General features: G+C 41.9%; 4 protein-coding genes across 7 annotated transcripts; 2 read left to right on the forward strand and 2 right to left on the reverse strand.

Moving 5' to 3' along the window:
• Nucleotides 1–448: 448 nt before the first annotated feature.
• On the forward strand, nt 449–3375 carry LOC129587757 (androgen-induced gene 1 protein-like). Of its 2 annotated transcripts, XM_055481655.1 has the most exons (10): nt 449–548; nt 735–1385; nt 1452–1570; nt 1637–1676; nt 1818–1955; nt 2013–2060; nt 2127–2180; nt 2267–2385; nt 2671–2825; nt 2891–3375. In XM_055481655.1, the coding sequence occupies exons 3-10, from the start codon at nt 1467–1469 to the stop codon at nt 3058–3060; spliced, it is 828 nt and encodes a 275-aa protein (XP_055337630.1). In that variant the 5' UTR covers nt 449–548; nt 735–1385; nt 1452–1466; the 3' UTR covers nt 3061–3375. The 2 variants fall into 2 exon arrangements, with proteins under 2 accessions (XP_055337630.1, XP_055337631.1); XM_055481656.1 differs by having other exon boundaries at nt 504–1380.
• Nucleotides 3376–4631: 1256 nt separating this feature from the next.
• Nucleotides 4632–12070, forward strand: LOC129587747 (hexokinase-2-like). 3 transcript variants are annotated; one of them, XM_055481640.1, is made up of 10 exons: nt 4632–5029; nt 5142–5445; nt 6601–6816; nt 6906–7005; nt 9637–9829; nt 9945–10100; nt 10377–10519; nt 10793–10929; nt 11036–11086; nt 11383–12070. In XM_055481640.1, the coding sequence occupies exons 2-10, from the start codon at nt 5266–5268 to the stop codon at nt 11461–11463; spliced, it is 1257 nt and encodes a 418-aa protein (XP_055337615.1). In that variant the 5' UTR covers nt 4632–5029; nt 5142–5265; the 3' UTR covers nt 11464–12070. The 3 variants fall into 3 exon arrangements, with proteins under 3 accessions (XP_055337615.1, XP_055337616.1, XP_055337617.1); XM_055481641.1 differs by having other exon boundaries at nt 4632–5014; XM_055481642.1 differs by lacking the exon at nt 11036–11086 and having other exon boundaries at nt 4633–5029.
• Nucleotides 12071–12368: 298 nt separating this feature from the next.
• On the reverse strand, nt 12369–16433 carry LOC129587761 (putative aminopeptidase W07G4.4). Its single transcript, XM_055481660.1, has 12 exons — nt 16272–16433; nt 16049–16202; nt 15544–15618; nt 15049–15131; nt 14856–14982; nt 14649–14779; nt 14356–14534; nt 14209–14294; nt 13918–14025; nt 13783–13858; nt 13366–13577; nt 12369–12972 (listed from the first exon to the last, which is right to left on the reverse strand). The coding sequence occupies exons 1-12, from the start codon at nt 16376–16378 to the stop codon at nt 12595–12597; spliced, it is 1716 nt and encodes a 571-aa protein (XP_055337635.1). The 5' UTR covers nt 16379–16433; the 3' UTR covers nt 12369–12594.
• A 3234-nt stretch (nt 16434–19667) lies between these two features.
• LOC129587759 (uncharacterized) lies at nt 19668–21411 on the reverse strand. The gene has a single exon (XM_055481658.1). The coding sequence runs from the start codon at nt 21041–21043 to the stop codon at nt 20036–20038; it is 1008 nt and encodes a 335-aa protein (XP_055337633.1). The 5' UTR covers nt 21044–21411; the 3' UTR covers nt 19668–20035.
• Nucleotides 21412–23892: the final 2481 nt, after the last annotated feature.

The raw sequence follows: 23892 nt of genomic DNA on the forward strand, positions 1-23892 counted from the left end.
TTGCAACGACTGCCTCAAGACGTCGTCAAATTCGCATTCTCTCGTGCTGAAGGTTGGGCGTAACGTAAAGGTGAATGACCTTTGGCGCTGAGACTGCAATTCAGTAGGAAGTACGCTTGGTGTTTGGGTAAGAGATTGAGACGATTGTAATTAGGCGCATAACTTCTGTTTTTTCTGTACAGCATGGCTGACGATACCGTTTTCGTCAGTGGAGCACCCAGGCAAAGGTTTTCTGGGGCAGCGACTGAAACAGTTGGAAAACGGTCCAGGAAAGTTTTCACAGCTGCTTCCCGTTCAACGCAGGACCCTCCACAGACAAAATCTCACACTTGGACATGTTGACGCTCAGTCCAGATGCATGTGCTGTATGTCGATGACAGTCTGAAGTCCGTGACAAATCTCGATAGACCCTCCATGTACCGTCATCGAGAAACCACGCATTGAAGGTTGCCTTGAGCTTGGATGTAAATAGAAGAATGCCCAGAGAAAATAAAAGCGGACCTAGTGGATCGCCTTGGTGGATGCCGCTCTGCGATGACTTATCATGAGTACTATACAGAAAATTTTTTGTGACCTCTAGCAAGTGTGTTCTACGGAATCATATACATAATTATGTTGTCATACGCCCGTCGCCCGTTACGCCTTTCACAACTCGCTGCCTTTGATGTTAAGTAAAAACAATTTTAAGTAAGTATTTTATTTAAAAGTTTAAGTTCATTCGGGATTGCTTATAGGTGCGGATATCAAATTTTAGTGTTTTCTTCCAATTCTACGCGTACGTAGGCTCTGCTTGTCAGATTAAGCCAAGCACCCAGAGTGGCGGCTGCAATACCCGCATTTCTGCAACATTTGGAACGTCAGCATGTTTTTGACTCGATATGCAGCTCCGCGGTTTGTCCATCGATCTATGTACAGTACTTGCAGAAAATTCAAAATTTTAATGGCAACCATGAGATAGGATTATCAAATCTAAACGATAAAATCTATTTTCAACCTCTCTTCTTCAGTTTTTTCGTGTTTCCTTATTTGATATCTCCTTTCATTTTTTCTTGTTGTTCCCGTTTTCTCCACATCTTCGTATGGTGGTCTGGAAGACACTGCGCGGCAAGGCCTGGAGTGAATTCGAGCGATCGATTTTGTTGGCTTCTGCTGTTTTGCACGGTTAAGGTCCACAGCGTACTCTGTAGTCAGTGTTGTGATAAGAATTTCAAGTGCGATAATATATTTGGATATTGGACATTTATCATATTAAGCGACACCGTTGATAAGCAGCCTATGCACAGTCCTAGTGCACCGAGGCGAAATGATGCAACGTTTATACTGACAACCTACTGAATAATCTGTGAAATACTCCCGTTCGAGCTTTGCGCAAGCCATCGAGTGAGGTGCGTTCCATAAACACCAGGTCTTTGCGTGTGTGTTTGCATGTAGGGTAGCTAATTTTTCTTAAGGTTCCTGTCAGGAAAATGCTGCGTTTGTTGTTCCACGGGGCCTCGGCCGCAGTATTCTGCGGCACACTGTGGTATGACATACACTACATCGATCTCGGCGCCGGAACGGGATGGGACGTGTAAGTTAGTGCGTTCGAATTGTGCAATATCACATGCAGCAGATATCAGCGACATCATTCTTGCAGCTACGGAGGAAAGTTAAGATTCCTGACATTCATTAATCTGGTAAGTAATCATAAATTCCAAAAACTATCGTGAAATTTCTAGTATGCAATTCGCGGTTTTTTACAGTATGAATAATTTGTATGCAATTTTACTTGAATTGTTTTTTATCGAAATTATTTTACAGTTTTATTTTTTTTGCAGTGCGTGCATGCATTGTTTTACGTGGTTTGCACGCTGTACGATGTGGCGCGCCTGGCTCGATTTTCTCCGAAACAGCTGATATCGGTGCGCTCGCTGAAGGACCATTTGTTTACGGTTTTGGTGTTCCCGGTCGGAGCGGTAGGTAAATTTCCCCATTTACCTGCCTGTTGGATTACATCGTGTGTTGATTTGCAGTTTGTTGTTCTGATGTTCTGGGGTATTTACGCCGTCGACCGCGAACTCGTACGTCCATGGAAAATTAATATTTTGCTCATGCATAATTATTCGCTGATTTTGCACTGCTTGCAGATCTTCCCGCAATTTTTAGATCAACTGTTTCCTGCATGGGCAAACCATGTTATGGTAAGTGTTTAATGTTTCTCAGTGCCAAATTCTGCAAATTACTATTTACATTCACCGTAATCCTGTAATGGTGCTTTTTCTTGTAGCACACAGTAATTTTGCCGGTTAATTTGTTGGAGATGGCGTTAGATTATCACACGCATCCCGTTCCGCGATGGTCTGGGCTCAAGCATCTTGTTGGATTCTCCTTGGCCTATCAGGCCTGGTAAGGAGGCGGTGCATTTTTGTATACTGTTAAGTTTTTGTTGGTTTATGGTTGTTATTTATTGTTTAGTTCAGTTTATTTGTGATGATTTTGATTTGTTTTCTTTCGCTAGCTAAGTATTATCGATCGCGTGCAGAGTAGAACCAATTTATAGAGTCGACAAATCATGCGTATTTGATTTTGGTTTTCTTGAATTTATTGCAGCCAGTTAAATGTGCATAATTTATACATAGAAGTAGTAATAACAGTAGATGAATACGTAAGTAACTTGCATTTTTTTTACAGGACGCTTTGGGTGTACTTTAAAACGTCCAGTTGGATTTATCCCATTTTCAACGCACTGAACGGCTGGCAGAAAGTTGCTTTTTTGCAAGGCGCTACTTTAATGATTATTCTTTTGTACTTCGTCGGAGAATTTCTGCAACAAAAAGTATTCAAAGGTAAAGCGTAAGCGTTGTTCAACCCAAAATAACAAGTGAATCACTTGAAATTCCTCATTTTATAGCCAAGAAAGCGGTTATGGGCGACATTCGGCCTCCATCCCCAAAAAAGTCTACTAGTCCTGTAAATAATTCAGCCAAGAAACCTGTGGCGAAAGATACGGTAAAGAAGGCAGCGTCGAACGATGGAGCGAAGAAATCTCCTTCCAAAAACTCGGTGAAGAAAACAGCGTGATCCTGGGTGTTGTTGAAGTGATTTTTCCGGTTCGAATTTTTTCGTTTAGAGGTGCCGCACAAACTGTGGCTGCTGTGGTTATAAAAGTTTATGGGTGTTCCCCCCATCTGGTCAAATTTTGTTGTTAGTTAAATTATTATTTTCTTGGGAATAGCAGTCAAACGATATTGGGTCAGATTGTTGTTTTGCGATTTTTCCCGTCTCCCTTAAATTCTGTTTGTTGTTTTTTTCGTTTTTGCGGATGTAACCTTTGTAAAAGTCGAAGCTTTTGTTCAAATTACAGAAAGTAAATGCCATTTTCAAGCATTACAATAATCTTATAACTCGTACGGTATTCGTAGAATTTTTGATGAACTTAAGGTTAGCTTTGCAGCTTGTGATTTATTTTGGTCAGTTGAACCACACAAATACTACTTTAAGCGCAATAGTTTAATTTCTGGAACAGCTGAAATCGAATCTTTTTCCCCAGCCCTCCTTAATGATAATGAGGATCAATTGAAGATTTGCAGGGCTCAGTAGAAGATAATGAGGGCATGAATGATTGTGCTAGTGTAGAAAAGAATAAATTTAATTCGATGAAGCGAGAGCAGGCAATAAATACTAAATACCATCGTTAACTGTTCTTGGATGAAGAGTTAAGGAATCAACATTCGCAAATTAACCAGACAACAGAGACAATAAAGACGTCATTCAAGTAAGTAAGATAAGTACTAGTACATACATATTTTTAGTAGATGTCCGATTCGTTTAGTCTGCCACCGCTGTCGCCGGTTTAAAGAAATCCAGGACGTTAAGCAATTCACCAGGAAAGGTCCAGGATCACCACTCAGAGCAGCTGATTACGTTTTCCTTGCAGGCTCACAGACAGCGGTCGAGTTTTACCAGTTGTTGTTGGTAGTGTTGTCCAGGTCTGTCCCGATTTTGTAATACTGTACTCGTGGAATATTTTGTGGCAATTGTAAATGAAACTAGTAATTCCTAAGAGTTATCCGAATGGTCGAATGCAATATCAATTTTTCTGATGTTTCCGTCGAACATACTGTAGATCAAAATAGCAGTTAATTCGATAACTGAAAGCGCTGAGGTTCAAGTTGGCCAAGTGCCATATGCCGGGACAGGCGGCGGTTGCTGTGTGGGAATTTCCAGCCATCCACACAACGCATACAGGGAACAAATTAAATGCTGGCGAGATTATTTACAGTTTACATGCACCGGCGATAATAAGTACCAAGCGGGAATAGGAGCCCTGGAATTTTCTATAAAAAATGACGACTGCATCTGGAACGTAAAATTTCAATTATAGAGACTGGTAAACTGCATCATTAGAAGTGAAACATAAAACTGCTTATCAATAATTTCCGGATTTCTTAAGACGCAGGCATTTCATGAGTCACATCACACATGCCGTGCCGCTCTGTGCGTCGTAGTTTGAGAACCCAACACTCTATCTCGACTCTCTGTACATTCCGTTGTGAAGTTGCGAATGAAACGCGTACTACGAGTACGTACGCTCTGCGTCTCTCTGATCTGTCTGAACTTGGTTCAAGACTTGTACACGTACACACGTCTACAACTTTTCAGCAGTCTGGTTTGCGGATGTTTAAACGATAGCCCGCCGTCGTAAATAGCAACATATCGCCAATTTTAGGAGTTCTTTTTCGTTCTTACATTTGGTATGGTTTTTGAGTTTAATCAACGAAATACTTATAGTTCTGTGAATCCTGTGTTAAAACACTTACCTTCATCTGATTTCTTGGCATTTCCCCCTGTTGGATTGGACAGGGTGTTTGAAAACCACGAAAGGGAGTTAGCGCAGCCTTGCCTGCATCCTCTTGGCACAATTAACAGCCGACTGCAGTTAACGGATCTTCTTGTTATTCTCTGCGTTATTTGTTCCTATTGGATCAGTATCGTGTGGATTAAATCAGGAATACATCCCGTCCTGGACAAAATGGTGACCGATTCCAAGGTTCATTGTCATTAATAAACCTAACCTTGTTGTTGTGATGTTCTGCATGCTTGCCCCGTGTTGATACCGAAACGTTCACGATTGCATCATGCGTTTTTATTGCCCATTGCAGAGTCAGAACATCCTGGGCTCGCTAAGGCTGTCGGATAGCCAATTACGGGAATGTATGCGGCTGTTATTAGTGGAGATGAAGAAAGGGCCTGGGGAAGGATACCAATCCGGCGGCCACCATCAAAATGCTGCCCACCTACGTCCGAGCGGTGCCCAAAGGGACCGAACAGGGCAAATTTCTGGCATTGGATCTGGGCGGGACGAACTTCCGTGTACTACTCATTGATCTACACGGCAAGCACGTCAAGATGAGCAGCAAAATCTTCAATGTCCCCCAGGAAGTGATGACGGGGACTGGAGAAGGAGTAAGTGGGAAATCAGGACCGATTACGCGGTCTGATAGCCTTATCTGGCGATGGCGTAACGGTGCGCATGGCCTTAACCAACTGTACTGGAGGTGTGTCAGGTTCTTACATTATAGCGAAACAGGGATGTGCTGCGTTACTGTTAGCGTTTCGGAGATGAAAATAATGTCATTATGTTCCTCACACGGAAGTTGCATTTGTTAAGCACGTATCACTAGTGCACTTGTTAATATTTTTTTGCGGAAGCGATTGCTGTTGACACTGTAGTGTTGAGACAGTTGAGCTACTTAAGCTTTAACCTGCAGCTTCGACCCTCGAATGCCTTTCTAAAATTTTTAATTTAAAATTGGCACGCAATTTTCTTATGATTAACAATCGGTAGTTGTTGCTTTAGGGCTGCCATCAACAATACGTTCGAAGAAAGTTATACAGTGAAAGAATAATCATAATAAGAATTAATAAACTTCATTAGGGTAAGTTGATTGCATGCTGGCGCATTTGGCAATTGAGGCACCTTCATAGCTCCCAATAATTTGCGTTTTTGTGTTATTCGGTTTTTAATTGTTTGCTCTGGAAACATGATATTCTTGGGGTTTTTCTTGCCAGATGATTGGGTAGTGGGTACCAGTTAACCAAGCACTGGTATGTCAAGTTGTCAACTGAACAGGATTATCAACAGTTGCTAGAGCCATTTGCTTACCATCAAAGTTTTTTTGAATTACAGATTTTTGCCATATTAGCTTGCTTGATGAATGCGATTATGCGAGTACAGAATATTTACATAAAGTTTTGCAAAATTTTGCTGTTATCATTACAGATTTTTCGGCTGCAAAATTTATCGTGGTACAGCTCCTAAAAAATCATAATTGCAAGCAGAATTGCATTTTGTAATGTGGTTCTAACCAGTTATTCGAAATAAATTGAGCATGCCATTGAATAAACCGTTTCTTCTCTCAGTTTGTAAGCGTGACTCATCATGCGAAAAGGTTTAGCCAAGAAATATTGATTTCTTGCCTGCAGCATGTCTGTTCACAGCCCTTTTGCGAATAGTTTTTGGTGCAGATTGTCTTTAACCGGATAATTAATTCCTGTACTGGTAGTAATTTGTGTTGTATCATTGAACCTTATTTATTAGCTAATGTCTGGATTTTGCAGCTCTTCGACCATATTGCGGAGTGTATGCACCGCTTTATGACCGCCGAGGGAATCGTCGATCAAGTACTCCCCCTGGGCTTTACCTTCTCCTTTCCCTGCCGACAACTGGGACTGGCCTCGGCCATTCTGCTCAAGTGGACGAAGGGCTTCAAGGCCTCTGGTGTGGAGGGCCAGGATGTGGCCCAACTGTTACGCGATGCGGTGAAACGGCACGGTGTAAGCTGATGAACGACGCACTTTGACCCGGCGATGCGGGTATTATCGGGCATGGACATTGGACTGTATTTTCTGGCTGCTGGTTGCAGGGTTTCAGTGTGGATATTGTGGCGGTTGTGAATGACACTACCGGAACCCTCATGTCCTGTGCACACTCCACTCCTTCGTGTTATATGGGCCTGATTATCGGTAAGAAAGTCCGGGTAATGGGTTTTTTGTAGATTTCGGGGTTGTGATTATGGCGAAATCACACGACACATAAACAAATGCCGTAGCTTCTATAACATTTTACGATCATAGTTTATAGCTGCTGGTCAAACGATTGAACGATTTGGAGGTTCAAGTGAAAGTCGGATTTTCGGTTTTTCCCAAATGCTTTGATTGTACCGGAATGTTTCCGGAAAGCCAAGAGAAATGCTATGGGCTATTATTTCGATACATTGCATGAGAGGGACAGAAACAGCTGTTTACATTTCGCAAAATGTTGTTAATTGACCGGAAAAGTACGCTAATTGCACTTAATGAATGGCGTTATCGGTTTTCCAACGAAATTCTGCATTGTTGAGCAATAGTTATCGCGATTCTCGTGGTGGTCATGAGTGGGGTAGTGAAGTTGCAGCGATAGGGGTTTTGCTTTACCGCGAGATGTGTACTCGTATGGATGACAGCAGCAAAGTTAAATGGTTCGCGTATAAATATGTGCATGGTCATGAACTTACGAGGGAATTCTCGTGACATGGCATGACGTAGTTTTTAACGGAGCGGTAAATATGGCAGAATGGTCCGCTTTTAATTTATGAATGTCTGATTAAGGAGAGAAGTGCCTCGCGATCGGTTAGCTGGTTGGCGAATATGTACCGGTTTGCTTGCATATATCAGCAGAATAATGCGTGTTGCATAGAGCAGATTTAATATACTCTTACGTTTTAACTGAAATTTTGCTGTTATAATCGTCGTTGCTGTCGCAGATTTCACAGAAATATTTATTTTTGGAGTCAGATTTATTTTATCTTGCAGTACTGTGGATTTCCGTGTAATTGATAGTGTTATTTCAGCGTAATTAAAAGTGCTGTTGGGAAGTCTATTAATTCTCGTCAGAAGTGAGAAATGTGACAAACTCCAGGGTGTTTCATTTGTTACACGAGATCAGTGAATGTTGCAGTTTCTGGTTAAACTGAATTTGATTAAATTTTGTGGCTTTGGTTAGGCATTAATGAAACCCTGCGGCAGGTTTGACGTTTAAGCATGTTGTTATCACATTATTATTTCATGGGAAAACCTCACATTTATTTCGAAGATGCTCTGCTTTTTATGTTGTGTCGCCAGTAAACGAAATTTACACGAATATTAGTTATGTACAGGTGGAAATGACGTAGGATATGGTAGTAGTATCTTGACGTTCGTCTTTTGTTTCTGAGTAAAAAGGCCAGGGGCACTCTAATAATTCTGCTTATACTTTTTTAAAGTTTGTTTCTAATGTCCAGGTTTATAAAGTACCGAGAATCTTCTTGTGCTTATGTCGTCAGAAAGATGAAAATTGAATTAAGTTTTTGGAACTTGTCTCTCAGTTATCACGCGGGCGCTAATCCGATGTAAAAACTGACATATGATGGTTAAGTTGTTCTGATAATCTTCGAAATGACGTTGTGGACTTTTATGTCACAGTTAGGGATATTTTTAACATTGAAGCGTGTTTTTCTCGCTGTGCGCAGGGGGATGATTCTAGTGACGAAACTATACACTCCTCCTTTTCTCACGCTTGACTAATGCCTGGTGGCGGAAGGATTTAATCCTTAATAAAAATACATACGTGTTCCGCGTATACGCCACATCAGCTGATTTGCAGTATTTTTTAGTTTGTCGAGCAAATACATTTCTGTTTGTCTTTCGTGCATGGAACTTGACATGGTCGTCCCCAACCTGGTTGCTTACGTGAACGCTAGTAAACGGATTGGATGTATTTATCGCTAATTCCGTGACCGAAATTTTTATCAGCAGACAGGGCTGTTTGTTGTTGTATGAAAAGAAAAAAGTATGACAAACGTTTGTTGCCGACAAGGCGGCATTTACTAATCGTGCGTGTGCCTTCCAGTAATAATTCTCGATAGCGTAAACTTGTTGACTGAATAAAGACTTTGAAAGCTTCGTAAAATGCCCTTCCGTTGCGTTTTTTATGCCGGCAGAGAACTATAATGGTGTGGACATTACTTAATGATTTGAAGGGTTTAGAAGAACCAGTAATTTTTATAGAATACAATCATCGATAACAAAACCAAAATATATGAAAGTATATGAATAAGTTCGGCTAGATGCTGGCAACACGTGCTTATCTGAATCAATCGTATGCGATATTCCGCCTTGCTGTGCAATTACGATGGCGAAGATTGATGGCACAGTGTGGAACTGCGATCAAGTTGGCGCATAGTTGTCTTCTTTAATGGCTGCATTAATTAATTTGATTTTGAATATCACTGGCATGTTTCACTGTTTACATGTCGCAGTGTTTTCATCTTCCATCTGTTTTAAACAAAATAAACAGTGCAAAATATTATTAATTAACAGTGCCACCCTGATCATTTTCACACCTTGGTGGTACAAATTGTTGAATGATTGTGCAGAAATGCAGTCAGTGCTATTACATTAATAGGAAGACTGTGAGAATTTGTACATGCTGACTTGCACGTATTAGTATAGCTGGCTGATAAAGAAACAATAATTCGGCGGTATTTTATCGGTAATCGTTAGGCTTAATTTGGTAGATAAGCTTATCGTATAAGAAATACCTCACTGATTGCTAACTGTTTGTGTATTCAATTACAGGCACCGGGTGCAATGCCTGCTACATGGAGCGAATAGAGAATGTGGAGCTGTGGGATGGTGACAATGATGAACCACGGGAAGTGATTATCAACATGGAATGGGGCGCTTTTGGCGACAACGGTGTACTGGAATTTATCCGCACAGAGTTTGATCGGACCCTCGACGAACAGTCCATCAATCCGGGCAATCAGCTGTAAGTACCTTGGAGCACGTGGATGTCGGTGTGAAGACGTTAATCAAACGCTTTATGGGCGATTTTATCGGTCGCACCGTGTGGCAATGAATAATAAAGACGGAAAATTTTTCAGATATGAGAAAATGATGTCTGGCATGTATCTCGGCGAACTGGTACGCCTGGTGCTAGTCAAATTGTGTGAGAACGGTGCACTGTTTGGAGGGAAACTACCGAACATTCTCAAGAAGAAGGATGCCTTCTATACGAAATATGTATCCGAAATAGAAGGGTAAGAATATCGATTCACTGGTTATTACCGCATGAATGCTAGTTTACTTGCTTTTTGTCTTATGCAGTCTGATTTGTACTTCAGAACAATGGTTTTCGATAAGTAGTTCGTTTTTGGATATTATGCGCACATCAGTTTTTGCAAAGTTCTGTTTCGGTAATGTCATTGATTTCCGGCCAACCATGCGTATTGTTATGTGTGATATAGGCTGTAGCGAAATAATGGTAGTGCAGATATTGTGGATTTTCTATACAGCTTTTATTGATTGTTTTTCAGGGAGCGAGAGGAGCACTATACGAAATGCATGAAGATCGTCAGGGATGAACTGGGTATTCCTAATGCTTCGCAGGAAGATCTCAACCTGATCCGAGATGCCTGTGCTGCAGTATCGTCACGAGCCGCTTATTTGGCTGGAATAGGTATATTTATAACGACATGCGTGATGCCAGCTTATTTAATAATATTGAGTATTATATTTCGAGACGCCATACTTTTGTTAATTTTGAAACTGAAACAGCAAAATCGATATACGTATTTGATGGCACGGAGGTTTATACGCAGTCTTTTCGAGTCTGCACTGTACGAGTACAGATTTTCTTGAATTTTATCGTGATTTCGTAGGTGTTTCTTCTGTTAACACGGATGTCGCAAGTTTTCGCGTTAATAGTTGAATATTTGATTTTTTGTCATAGGTTGTGCAACTGTGATAAACCACATGCAACGCGACAAATGCACAGTAGGAGTGGATGGTTCAGTATACAAGTATCATCCGAAATTCCATAATTTAATGGTGGAGTGCATGAAGCAGTATGTGGATAAGCGGATAGAGGTAAGAAAAAAACATTCTCCCATGCTGTTTACGAATAATTTAAGCTTTGCGTCTGTGCTTGTGTTGTGTGAACTAACCAGCCATTGTTCTGGGCGAACCTTTTTAGGCTAAGCTTGCACGACCCATCAGAAAATTCGGCCCGGATGAATTGTACAATGTAAATTGCTTTGCATTTAGCATTTTGCTCTCTGTACCAAGTAACGTGTGGTTTTACAAAAGCTTAAACTTAGGCTGCTTAGCTAACAGCTGGAGCTGCTTGTTTGTTTTGCTTTTCACAGAAACGTTTTACGTTGACAATTTGCTAATGGAAAAGTTTTAGTATTTAAAATATAAAAAAAACATATTTTACAGCATACATTGCGTTTGTTTTACATCTACGATATTGTACCATGAAAGTTTGATTTCGACGTTAAAGTTTGCTTACCGCGGGTGTTTTTGCTTTTCTCTATCTAGTTCAATCTTATGCTTTCGGAAGACGGCAGTGGAAAAGGTGCGGCATTAGTGGCGGCCGTCGCATCGCATCTGGCATCCTGATTTCGGCCGGATTGGTGGCATTAAACATTGTTAATTTTAATTTAATAATATATTCCCGTGTGTTGCAACTGGATGATTGATGGATGGATGGGCTTTGTATCGGAGACGAAGTTGTGTATATTTTTCTTCTACATTAATCCTGGTTCATCGCGGCTGGGAAATGCCGTGGCGCCTTCATACACAGAGCAGAAGCACTATTATAGCGGTTTTTGTTTGTTCTTCACCGTGAATCTCGCCGATTAACCCAAGGTCATCCTGGAATCCTGGCGATTTTTGCCTGCACACCACTTCTGAATATTTTCACGTCGAAAGCGAGAAGAATGGAGAGTTTGCTCAAAGAGCCCCTTGATTGTCCCCTTTGGCACAGTTGGATAATTTAATATTGAAGTGTTCAGCTTTGTACATGCATGGGTTGTATTGATTGTGCAAAAATTTTTGTCTGATTTTGGTTCTGCATTGCATGGAGTTTAGTTTGGTAAAACGTTAACTATTGTTTTTTTACTGCGAGGCAATGCATTACTACTCGTTTCCGCTTTGCTTTCTGGTGTAAAATGCTCTTTTCCGCGAAATGAAGTGTAATTTACGAATCAAGAACCACACGCTTCGGGTTTTGTTAGTGTATGGTACAGGCTACAAAAACAGATGTCTTTGAAAGTGCTGCTAGTTATAGTCAGAAACTGTTTCACAAATTAGAATTATTCAGCGAGGGGACTGGCTGATTGCTACAGTTTTCAGTAAATTACTTAGTAATTTCTACTATGGTAACCGGCGTACTACTGGATCATGGGTGCAATCCACTGAATCCAGCAAACGAAGCGCAGTACACGCACGCAGCACAAATAGCATTATAGCACCCATTTTTTAGTACTTCGTTCTTGAAGTTGCAGTTATTGAAAAATGCTCGATTGTAATGCGATCATTTATTTATAAACCCAAAAAAAACATGCATGCCTGAACAGTTAAATACCTATCCTAACTCAAAAAACAATAAAAAAAAACAGAAAACGTGCATATCAAGGGAACTGGAAAACCGAATCACACTGAAATAACGAAGTAAAAGTCACTAAAAAAATCATTGGAAGCATTTTTGGGAAACAGGCTTCAGCATCCTGCTGACGGTTCGTGTATAACTTAGAACAGATGGGGCAGGATGTGGCGCATAGCCAAGGCCAACAACGGTGTGCCGGTGGGGACACCCGGGAAGGGGCCGCTGGATCCGGCAATGTCGATGTGCGTGTAGGGAATGGGCGCCTGGGAGTCGATGCCGTGCTTGTCCAACCCAGCTGCCAGGATCATGAATGCCGCCGGCGACTGGTGACCGCGAGGAGTGCGCGACGACGGCAGGTTGTTGCACTGCAGAACGTCTTCGTACTCCGATTTGCCCTTGTGGAATTCGTAGTCCTCACGACGGATGCTGGACAGTTCCACAGGCTCAGCAATACGGCCACCCAGGTCAAAGAGGGTGCGTGAAGCGCCGGCTAGGCGAGCTGGTCCGTTGTCCAAAACAGCCTGCAAAATATCAGGCTTCAAACATCTCTAACGTCTTAAACACGATAAAATACCACTACTGTAGTCTTATTATTTTCAATCAAAATTTCCTTAAGAAATCGTGTATGAAAAAGATTTCGCGAGACTTAATCACACAGAACATCAGAAAAACATTTAACATCAAGATCATTTATACATAGTAAGGAAAGCGTTCAGTGACGCTAAAGTTTACCCTGAAATTTTCAGGTAAATAATACTGCGGAGTATTTCTAATTCACGTTGGTGCAATTTTGTTACAGATTTAATTGTGTTGCATTTAATGTTCAAGTGAAAGTTTTACAAGAGAGAAAAAGAGAGAGCTCATCTCATCGCTCATCGCTGCCGAAGTTTAATACACTTCACACTTGTACTTACAGAGTACTGCGGTCCCATAGCCAACACGGCATGTCCGGTCAATGTGGCAATGGTGTAAATCTGAGAGTTCTTGTGGATGTTCTCCTTGATGATGCGTTCCTTCATGTAGCACAGCAGATCAGCCATCACCATGCGACCTTCGGCGTCGGTGTTGCCGACACGGACACGTACACCGGCACGGGACGTGATAATTTCATCAGCCACATAGCAGTCTATAAATTAATACGCGACCCGTCATGATAACAGCCCAGGTAATCAAAGAACACGGTGGTCTATCTATCGCCATGATTAGGCAATCAACAAAAGCATCCGGGCACTCGAGCGCCTTATCATTCAAAGACCAAAAATAAATGCTACGTGGATCGCCGGCCGGAATGTTCTCCTCTTTCACTAGTCGTATGATCGAATAGCACTTACTTTCACCGATGCTGTTGCGCACCATCGACATACTTCCGACAACGCGGATTCCTTTCGGTTTAAGGATCGACAGGGTCTATGGAAAATACACAAAACTGAACAAAAAGCGAAAAGGAATTCGATGCAACATTACGCACCTTGAAAAAAGCCAGCTACGGCAGCCGCTCCACATTTGTCACGGTGCATTCCAGCCATGACACCGCCCGCTTTCACATCAGCTCCACCAGTGTCATAAGTAATACCCTGCAAAATACAAAACAAAAAATAATTCACCAGCGACGGATTGACTAACAGAAAATTATCAACTCAATAGCAAATAATTATAAGCACAAGGCCCCACATTTAACAAGATTGCAGTAACAAAATTACGCTAGCAAAATCAGAAGTTAAAACACTACAGTACTGCCATATTAATACATGACTTACCTTTCCGACCAAGAAAACGTTTTCGGTAATTTCGCCTTCGCCGACATACTCCAGGATCATGACATTGGCGTGATGTCGGTCAATCACTGAAAAGCAGCAGGTGTACATTGTCGTGATCAAACCATCCTGCACACTGTCGACACTCACCGGAAGCAGCGCGATTAACAGCGCCCAACAACGGGAACTCTTTGTCCAGCTTCTTCTGATCGGTGATGTATTCGATCTTGATCTCCTTGACCCCGGAGAAGGTCTCTTTGACGTACTCCGCCACACGGGGAGAGGCCATGCGCTCGGGATCGGAGCCACCGATATCACGGGTGACGATGCTGTAAGCGTACGCAAAATTCATAAACAGATATCAGAACGATTATAACAAAATCACGGAAAACACTCAAAAAAATGACTGAACGCGAAAAATATAAAAAACCACGTGAGCTCACCGTCCAGCTTCCAGAGCATGGGCCAGCTTCTCGACGTTCGGTCCGGCCATGCGGTTGGTATTGCCCATATGGAAGGCGATGCGGTCGGCCTTGGTGGCCTTCTTGCCTTCCGTTTCGCGGATTTCCAAGGGCTGAAATGGAAAAACACATGACTCGGATCCGATAGCAAAAAGTCCTAAAATTAGGCTTCAATAACTTTCAACTTACAACGTAGAGGGCTCGCATGGCACCCAGAACACTGACCAACTCAGCCTGACCGTAAACGGGGCAGCTGTTCAGCTTCTCGTCGACGTCGATGTACACGAACGGATTGCGTGCACCAGCAGCAATGGCTCTGCATAAAAAGTTTATCATGCAACCCATGTCAGATAATAAAAGAAACGGTGCTTAAGTTCAGTACCGCTTAACGCCTTCAAAGGCAGCTTCTTCATATCGGCGGGCGTCGTCGTAATCACGGTTAAGAGGTCCGGTCGGGGCGTACACCTGTGATTGATTATTAAAATAGGAAGTTATTCGGTTTAAGCCTTTTTATTCCTAGAAATTTATAAAACTTTAAAAATCACGTCAAAAATTCTGCATCATTCATGATGCTGTAATATTAATTAAAAACTTATATAACATATTCCACATATGCCATACACCATACAATCATGTGCCCCGCTAGAATACTTACATATAACCGTTACCAGCTAGCATACGCTAGAATACATATAAGTACATAACCAGCCAACTAAAGCCAAACCGTAAGATAACATCATAACACTAACAATAAAGTACCATAGGAAAAAATGTAAAATTAAAAAAATGTAAAAAAGGCAAATCTCCAGCGTAACCGCTACTAATGCTGCAGAATCAGCGATTTTAGTCCCTTAGCACAGCACTATCGACCACTCACCAGACGCTTCACACCCAAGTCATTTCCGTCCGGAAGGCGAATCACCACCGGGCATTTGTCAGCAGCAGAGTCCACCTGAAGATTCACAGATATAAACTGAATAAATACACATACATAAACATTTCCTGCATTGCTTGGGGAAATTTTTTATTTATCCGAATAAGAGTCATCTGGTTTCAAAAGCATACTACAGTAAAATGCACGAATCAAAAAAAAACTACATCACTACTAGTACTCAGCGCAAAAATAATCAGGTTGTTTAATGTGCACATCCACCCCCGTCGCAAAGCTGCAGTTCAGCGAACCTTCTGCACAAGAATATGCAAAAGCCAACACTCTTATCAAACCAGATAACGGGGTTCCGCGATTTACAGCTGGCATGAATATTAATATTATTATGCATGGTACCAGAGCAAAGTAACTACTAATATTACTGGCTCAAATTTCTCGGAAAACACTAAAACAGGGAAATACGGAATCTCAAAACAAGTAACAAGTGACAAACCTCGGTGATATTCCGGATGGCCGTGTTGACGGACTGGAATCGCGGCAGCGCGCGCTGATCCCCGACACCTTTCTCGCCGACCACGATGAGGGCGTCATACTCGCTCAGATTGCGCCCGTCGGCAATGAACTCGGTCTTGGTGCTCAGGAAGGATCTGACGAAAAATGCATCGAGTTAATCACAGTGCACATTTACTGCAGCAGCCATCGCATTGGACGTTTACCCTGGTTCCAGGCGAAGACTGGCCATGGTGCAGGTAGCCAAACTGCTGAAATGGGTTGAAAAGGGAGTTAAACGAACTCGCAAGCAGGATTTTGCCAATGCGAGCATGTACAGAGATCACTAGCGGATTTTATACCCAACTAGTGCAATTTTACACGTCAGCGACTTTCCAAGATTAGCCACGGTATGTTGTGATAAGCAGATTTGAGAAATTTTGGGAATTTGAACAACAACATTACAGAAGCAGATGAACGGCACTGTAATTTTCGCCCGTGTGGGGTTACCATTGAGACGGCTGGTTGCGATTGGCGAAATGCGATACACTATTATGAGAAAACAACTCGACAAGCCGAATGAAGCAATTTCGCAATTTTTGGAGGGAAATTTTATTTTCTACGGAGCATTCAAGTTATTCAACATCTCTGATAAGTCATAATTCGTTAAATTTAATTACTTATTTTGAAACAAACCTCTTGTGTAACAGAATACAAGTGCCCAACTACAGCTAAACCAGGGAACGGTGAATATTTCATCGATGACGTAAAAACGAAAACTTGGACTGACATCCGATGGTTTGTAATTACATTTACATTTATGTGACACTCGATCGGTATTGATTGCATTAATTACAACTCAATGGTTTGTGCCATGCAGTGCGTTTTATATCCAGAGTAAAGACCGAAAATGGCTCGTTGTTCGACGTAAAGAACAGGATAATCTATATTTATAACACATGATTTACAGGTACACAAAGTATGAAACATGACCTTTCAACAGTATAAAGTAATTGCTAAACTGTAACGCAAAAGCCTGTAATTCTGAATACGTATTTCTCTTTTAGTAGTAAAGCACAGGAAAAAGCAGTCGCGGAACAATAAAGCATGACAATTTCTGAAAATTTGATAGAAATTACGTACATGTGGTCGCATTGTGATTTACATTATAACAGACGTACCTGTAATTACTGTAGAATATACCTGCACCATCTGCGCTAAAAGCTGCAACTGTACTCGTACATGTGAAAGATAGTTAAATACCTTTGCCAATACGATGCAGCTTACCTTAATAAACAAGATCCAAAAAACAAAATCATTTTATTTAATTAACGCTTAATATGAGATATGGTAAGAATCTTCATCATTCTGTCTACAGACACCGTGCTTATTTTGAATCTCCAATCTACAGTCACCAAAAGCGAGCTAAGAACTCTGCAGCTTACACAAAATAAATTTAATAAACCTGGGCTGGATCTAGCATGAGCGCTTAAAACAAAAGTTGCATTAACGTGTACGTGTTCCTACTGGCACACTGCTAACAGTGTTATAGTTTCCTTCAGTCAATTGTTAATTGATCTTACGTCCATCGCAGCTCCACATGATCTTAACATTATGTTGTCTCCACTAGAAGCCTTCGCATATAAAGCCGTTAGAACTATACTAAGAAAATAAATACCGGAAAAATAAATATATGCATGAGCGTAATAATTCGCGACTAAAAATATCCGTAACTGCGCGGTTAAGAGGCGAATATCGCGTGTCATTAAGTATTTCTGATCGCCGCGAAACTGCTTCGTCCGCCGTTTTTGGCGCTATAAATAAGCACATAAATTTAATACACGTAATGCTACCCTTCACTTGGTTCTGTGTAGCTTGATTATTATTATTATTGCGCTTTTCTGGGAAATTTGAGGTTATAGTGGAAGACTGAATTACTATATATATGTGCTGGCTTTAAATCAATTATTCTTTTGGAAAATAAAATAGTTAGAATCATGAAATTCAACCAATTCAAGATAAAGACAATTACGCGTCATTTTAATTATACTTTATATTGCTGTATGCACCGGCGCTTTCTAATATTAGTTTGCGTGCGGCGCAATACCGTGTGCTCCTGCAGTGTTTCTCACAGTTGACTGCGGCCAGATAAACGGTATGGTCAATGTGCGCGCTATGTTAACCAATCTCGCAACCGGAAATCCATAACGGATTCTGCGATGTAATGCCGCGTGAATTTACAATCCGGCAAAAACGAACACACCACCACCTCCACTCTGCAGCACTCGGACAGCACTGCCAAGTTAAGAAATCTGATCAAACAATATTAATACATTAAACATTCTCCACTACACCACCGGGTGCTAGCCGGTATCGGTCCAGCCGAACTGGCGCTGACACTTCTCAAAGAGATTTAATTAAATGTGTACATAAGAGCCAGCTGGTGGGATGCGGCTTTTGTTGGCACACCTGGGTCCGACAATGCCGAAAATTCATTATCGATTAATCCCCGCCAAAATATCGCCGGGTGAGGTAGACCCGAGGATCGGCCCACTCAAAAAGCGGTTGGCCCGCTAAAATAAGTGAGTGAGGACTTAATCAATTACTGCACAGAATTACACTGGCCGGGAAGACAAAATCAATATGTATGCCCAACCAATAAAATGCATTTTGATTTATGCTGCATCGGAAGGCAACCGGCAAAAAATTGCACATGCTCCGGAAAAACGCACAAAACCTTTTTGGTGCATTTTGTACATAAAGGTAATAATAAAATATATCCATCTGTCAGGGAAAAAAATGCGAAAGTGGTGCTTATTCAGTCTATCGATATAAACGATTATTGTCACGTACACTTTCCTTGGCATATGTGCATTGTGCATTATGGTTATAGAGAAAATTCCGAGGCCATTCTGGCAGCAGTCTATTTACATTTGGGATCGAACCTGGAGAGAATTGTATAGCGCTTGTGTATATATATACCGGCATTGGGAGTTATTCAATCGATATCTAACGGCTAATCTCCAATCCCTTAGTTGAGATAACAGTGAAACAAATAGCTGTAGGAACGCCGACCGGAAGTTGGCCTTCATCAAGCTGCAGTACACAGCAACGTCAACTAATCGCACCCAGCCATCACTGGCAATTTCTCTCCTTTTTACACAGAATACCCGTCAAACGCCATTTGCACAGGGAGCATTTATCCATGCTCGAATAGTTGCTAATTTGGCCAAATCTAAAAAATGCTCTTTACGCGTATTTATTATATGCCAACGACTGCACATTGAACAGGGAAATGAAGCGCGCATAAAGAATCCGGGCGCCTGCCCGATCGGCGGACAAATCTAGATCAAGTCAAAATAAATAGGCCACTTTATTTGATTGTCCAATGTCGGGTTTAGACGATGTGTGGGAAGGCGAGTAGTGAATCAATCAGTCCCTCTGGAAAGGGGGGAATCGTTATCCCAAGTTTGATGGAAAATTAAGGACGACGCCGATTGACTGTGGGTTGTATCTGTAGTGAAGTCTTATACTCTCAAGTATGTAATTATATGGGAAACACGGTAATCCAGACAGCAATCTTCCTTAAAAATCCAAAAAACCCACTCAATTAATCCCGACATTTAATTGCATGTTGTTACCACAATTCCTTTACAAATAGAGGCATTACCGACAATCGATCGTTTCTGGAATGCAGACCAAAATAAAAGTGTCATATCCGATTAACTAACATGAACCAGCCGACATAAATTATGCGATAATTCAAATGTAATAGAAAAGGTCAAGTCATTATTTTTTGAACAGTCATGCGTTTCTATTTGCTTTAAAGTGAAATACGAAAACAAACACTTCAGCATTATCAAGTAAATTAATCGCGTAAAGACTTCTACTTTAGAGCATTTTGTACAATCAGATCACAAAATATAGATTTACCTTCAGCGTGTAAAATCTGCAAAAACACACACAACGTCAGAATTTTAAAACCATCCCATCACTGCATCTGCGAGTGAAACCAGGTCTCTTCCGTATTATGCAGCCAGTTGAAGATCATGAGATTCCGGGCGTATTTCGATAAGGCTTTACCCTGCTCCCGTTCAATATCACGATCGGTCAGCGTTTTCATGGTATCCTGCTCGGGGAACACATTGACATTGCGCTTTTCAGGCTTGGGCGACGGACTTCCGCCGGTACTGCTTTTTCCATCGCCGCCACCATCCACGGCATCATGCGAACCGGCAACAGCTGCTGCCGTGGTGGATTTCTTACTGCGACGCCGGCGTATCAGTTCATTAAAGGAGAAATTGAAAAACTTCCGTTTAATGCGATGCCGCAGTTTCGCATTGCGGCCTACCGGTATGGCACTGGGCAGTGCGCTGGCCGGATTGGCTGCCGCAAAGTCATCGGGCAGCGATACGTTGTCGCCATTGGTCGCACTGATGCGGATGGACACCGCCTCATTGCGATCACGGTAATTAATGGGCTCGCCTTTATCGTCAAAAAACATACTAATCTCATCATCGAAATCCGAATTAACCGACAGTGATGGATCGGAGATGGCCGCCGGGCATTGATCGCCCACCGCCGCGGGATCCTGTTCCGCATGATTACTGTTGGAGCGCAGATCCGTGAAGCTGAAGCAGCGCGTCATCTGGTTATGCGGTTTGACCGTGGCATTCTGGCCGGGTGTGAAGAAGGCATCGGGCTGATGGGGCAGACTGGGCACATCGATGGACACATTGAGGGACAGCTGGTCGAAGCCCGAGTTGAGGGTCTCGCGGGATTTGGAGAGGAATTGCATGGCGCGTTTACGCCGCGTCCCCCCGTCCTGATACTGACTGGACATGGACATGACGGAGAAATCACTGGCGATGCTCTCGCGGCTGGGCGAGCGCAGACCCCGCATTCCCGGGGCCTGCAGATAGTGCATGGGCATCAGGGTTGGTCCGTAGCGGGACGTGGTGGTGGACGTCGTGGTGTTGAGTTTCTTGGGCGCTTCCATCCTGGCGCAGCTGACAGATCACCGGGGCATACACTGGCCGAGAAGTTGACAAATTGGTGATGGCGATAAAAGGGTAAAGAGTGTATTTAGCGCGTACATTGACACATTGCGGCGTCGATATGACGGTGCATGTGTGGACTGTGCATGAGAAGTTGTGCAAGATGTCACGAAAGCAATGCTCTGATGGTAAAGAAAACTTGTTGCGATAGCCGTCAAAAGAAATGAGGGGTTTTTGTTTAACTGGTTTCTACTTGGCCGCGTGGAGTAGTCGATCGCTGCACACTATGTGCGTGTTGGTGTGTCTCTCTCTTTCGCTCTTTTCTCGCGCGCGCAGCTCACTTATCCATGCCACTATGCCAAATGTGATGTACAATTCCCGGCGTTATTCACTGGCAGAAATGGGATCAAAGCTGTACGATTACTATCGAACTGCACCGGCAACAGGGAACAAGGGGCGAAGGATACGGCTGCGGCAAATACAATGCGTCATCCCGCTAATCCAATGGGTTCGGCTTGTAAGGAAACCTTCGAAATGCCGGCTACACGTATTGCACATCAGTATACTGGGTGTAGCAACACAGTCCTATGAGTACGAGAATACACAAATAAGTAAAAGAACTTTGCCTACACCAGTTGCAATAATATGATTGTCAATTTGTCAGGAATAATCGTGCAGTCGCGAGCAAAGTTTCGATTCTTCTGGAGCGTAGAAAAAATGTATAAGAGTATGTATACGGTACAAATTTTATGCAAAGTAATTTGAAGTGCAACTATATAGGAACCGACAACATCCTAGGGGAACTTTGTTTCTGAATTTCAATAGAAATAACTGGGCCGATAATTTTGAAAATCTGAAACGCGGAAAACTTGCAAACAAGGCTTATAATAAGAATTATAGCCGCATATCAAATTATTAGATTATTATTATTAATGTCGTTCATTAAGTATTCCAAACGCTGTTAAAAACGCTTACACGATGATCTGCAAACGTGACGCTTAATTTGCATTGCTGCTACAGAGTTGATACAGCTCGATACTGGTAATTTAACTACTGTATTGCTACTAAAAACTATAGTGTAGTCGGTTAAGATTTACCACAATTACTAATTCCACGAAACAAATCTTAGCAAAATATTTATGTAAAAAATAACATATTATTTAACTGCTGCAGCGTGTACCACGGTCATTTGCGGTTTCGGCCCAGATGCAATACTGGAGCAGGATTCCTTCGTAACCTGCAGCAGAAGTATTGGTAGGCAATGGTACCCAAAAGCGCATATGTACGCCGGATGCTGACACTTGGGATGCCGGTCGCGGTGTACGCTGTCAGCTGAAGCATTCCGCAAATACCCTCGAGTTGTCCTGACTTTGATCAAACATATAGCTGGTTATACGTATATCCGTGGATGCACAGAAATCTGCCAGTTGTGAAGAATGCTATACTGCCTTGACAGTGTTTTCGCAACTGCGGTCGATGCTGAGTATGAATACATTACACAATCCCATGCCGTCCCGGCCCCTGTGGACGCTGCTGCTACTGGGCCAGATCTTATCCCGACGGCCAGCATAGTGGATAAGCATATAATCCCATTCCTACTTTAACCGCATACAACTTTTAACTTACCCCTGCAAGCGGGGTTCCGGTTGTGTAAACACTGTAGTCGCGCTGCAACTGTGGAGTTACAGCATATACAGAGTACTATGAGCGTTGTAGAGGAACAAGTTTATATACCCAACAATATATTCCACATCGCATGTATACTGCAAAGCAAATATTCCACATCTGGCTATCAGTTTCTCAAGACTTAGTAATATTTCAGTGATTTTATAAATATTAATAGGCCGCCATACATTTTCTCAGCTTCGTGTCTAGAAGGTCACAGAATAACTGATCCAATACTGCAAGCAAAATAGAGATTTGAGCATCTGTAAATGTGGATATTATAATAATTATTTCGTCGACCAACTGGCAATTGGATCTGCATACTAGTTCAGAAGTTGGAGTTTCAAATGTAAGCCTGCTAAACTCACCATAATTACAAGTACCCTTTATCACATAATTTTCAGCGAGATAGGTAATACAGCATTAAAGGATACAAAAAGAAAATTAAAACGTAAAACACATCAAAACACCAAAACTATTCTGTATATCTTCAGTTCACAAACAATTATGCACTATGTAGCCTATGCTTCTCGAATTTCGGAACCAACGTTATTGATATCGTTAGGTCAACGTAGGCACTGGTCGCATTCCTGTATCTGTCAAATCCACGGAATCCATTTCTTCCGGAATGCGCCATCAGTCGATCACTCACACTTGATTGGTGCTAGTTTCTTTATATTTTTAACCTCTATACTGTAAAGCTGATACTGTATTCTGACTTTTTAAATTATAACCTACTCTACTGTATTCCTGACTACTCTCTAAAGTCTCTAATGCAGCTAACAGAAATACAAGTAGGCCAAGGTCATCTCGTTTTACGTACCTTACGTTAAATTTTTCAACACGCAGCTTTTGCGCCGCGAGTTAAATAGTCTTTTATAATTAACATCTATTGGTTATCTAGTATATAAGTACACTTAAAATTAAGTGTAAACAGAATATGACCCGTTCACAACCACCAAAAATATTATGTAACTTGATTTGTTGATCTGGGTATATATACAAAGTACTTATGGACCTGAAAAAGCTCTATAAATGCAACCCTGCATGCGGTCGTAACAAATTTTCAGTGAGTTTTCAAGCGATGTCATATTAGTATTTGTTATAGTTTTAATCTTTGTTATAGTTTTAATCTGGCAACGTTTAAGTTGCTTGCAACTGGCCGACATAATCTGCAGAGTTTTGA

Source organism: Paramacrobiotus metropolitanus, unplaced genomic scaffold (genome assembly GCF_019649055.1).
Source record: "Paramacrobiotus metropolitanus isolate TYO unplaced genomic scaffold, Prichtersi_v1.0 Parri_scaffold0000026, whole genome shotgun sequence".
NCBI lineage: Eukaryota > Metazoa > Tardigrada > Eutardigrada > Parachela > Macrobiotidae > Paramacrobiotus > Paramacrobiotus metropolitanus.

Coding starts and splice junctions, on each gene's coding strand:
- LOC129587747 (XM_055481640.1), top strand. CDS start 5,266: ATGCTGCCCACCTACGTCCGAGCGGTGCCCAAAGGGACCGAACAGGGC. Junction 10,520..10,792: donor CGCTTATTTGGCTGGAATAG/GTATATTTATAA, acceptor TTTTTGTCATAG/GTTGTGCAACTGTGATAAAC. Junction 10,930..11,035: donor ATGTGGATAAGCGGATAGAG/GTAAGAAAAAAA, acceptor GAACCTTTTTAG/GCTAAGCTTGCACGACCCAT.
- LOC129587757 (XM_055481655.1), top strand. CDS start 1,467: ATGCTGCGTTTGTTGTTCCACGGGGCCTCGGCCGCAGTATTCTGCGGC. Junction 1,677..1,817: donor TCCTGACATTCATTAATCTG/GTAAGTAATCAT, acceptor TTTTTTTTGCAG/TGCGTGCATGCATTGTTTTA. Junction 2,181..2,266: donor CATGGGCAAACCATGTTATG/GTAAGTGTTTAA, acceptor TTTTTCTTGTAG/CACACAGTAATTTTGCCGGT.
- LOC129587761 (XM_055481660.1), bottom strand. CDS start 16,378: ATGCTCGCATTGGCAAAATCCTGCTTGCGAGTTCGTTTAACTCCCTTT. Junction 15,132..15,543: donor ACTTGGGTGTGAAGCGTCTG/GTGAGTGGTCGA, acceptor AATCAATCACAG/GTGTACGCCCCGACCGGACC. Junction 14,295..14,355: donor TGTTAATCGCGCTGCTTCCG/GTGAGTGTCGAC, acceptor GCTGCTTTTCAG/TGATTGACCGACATCACGCC.
- LOC129587759 (XM_055481658.1), bottom strand. CDS start 21,043: ATGGAAGCGCCCAAGAAACTCAACACCACGACGTCCACCACCACGTCC.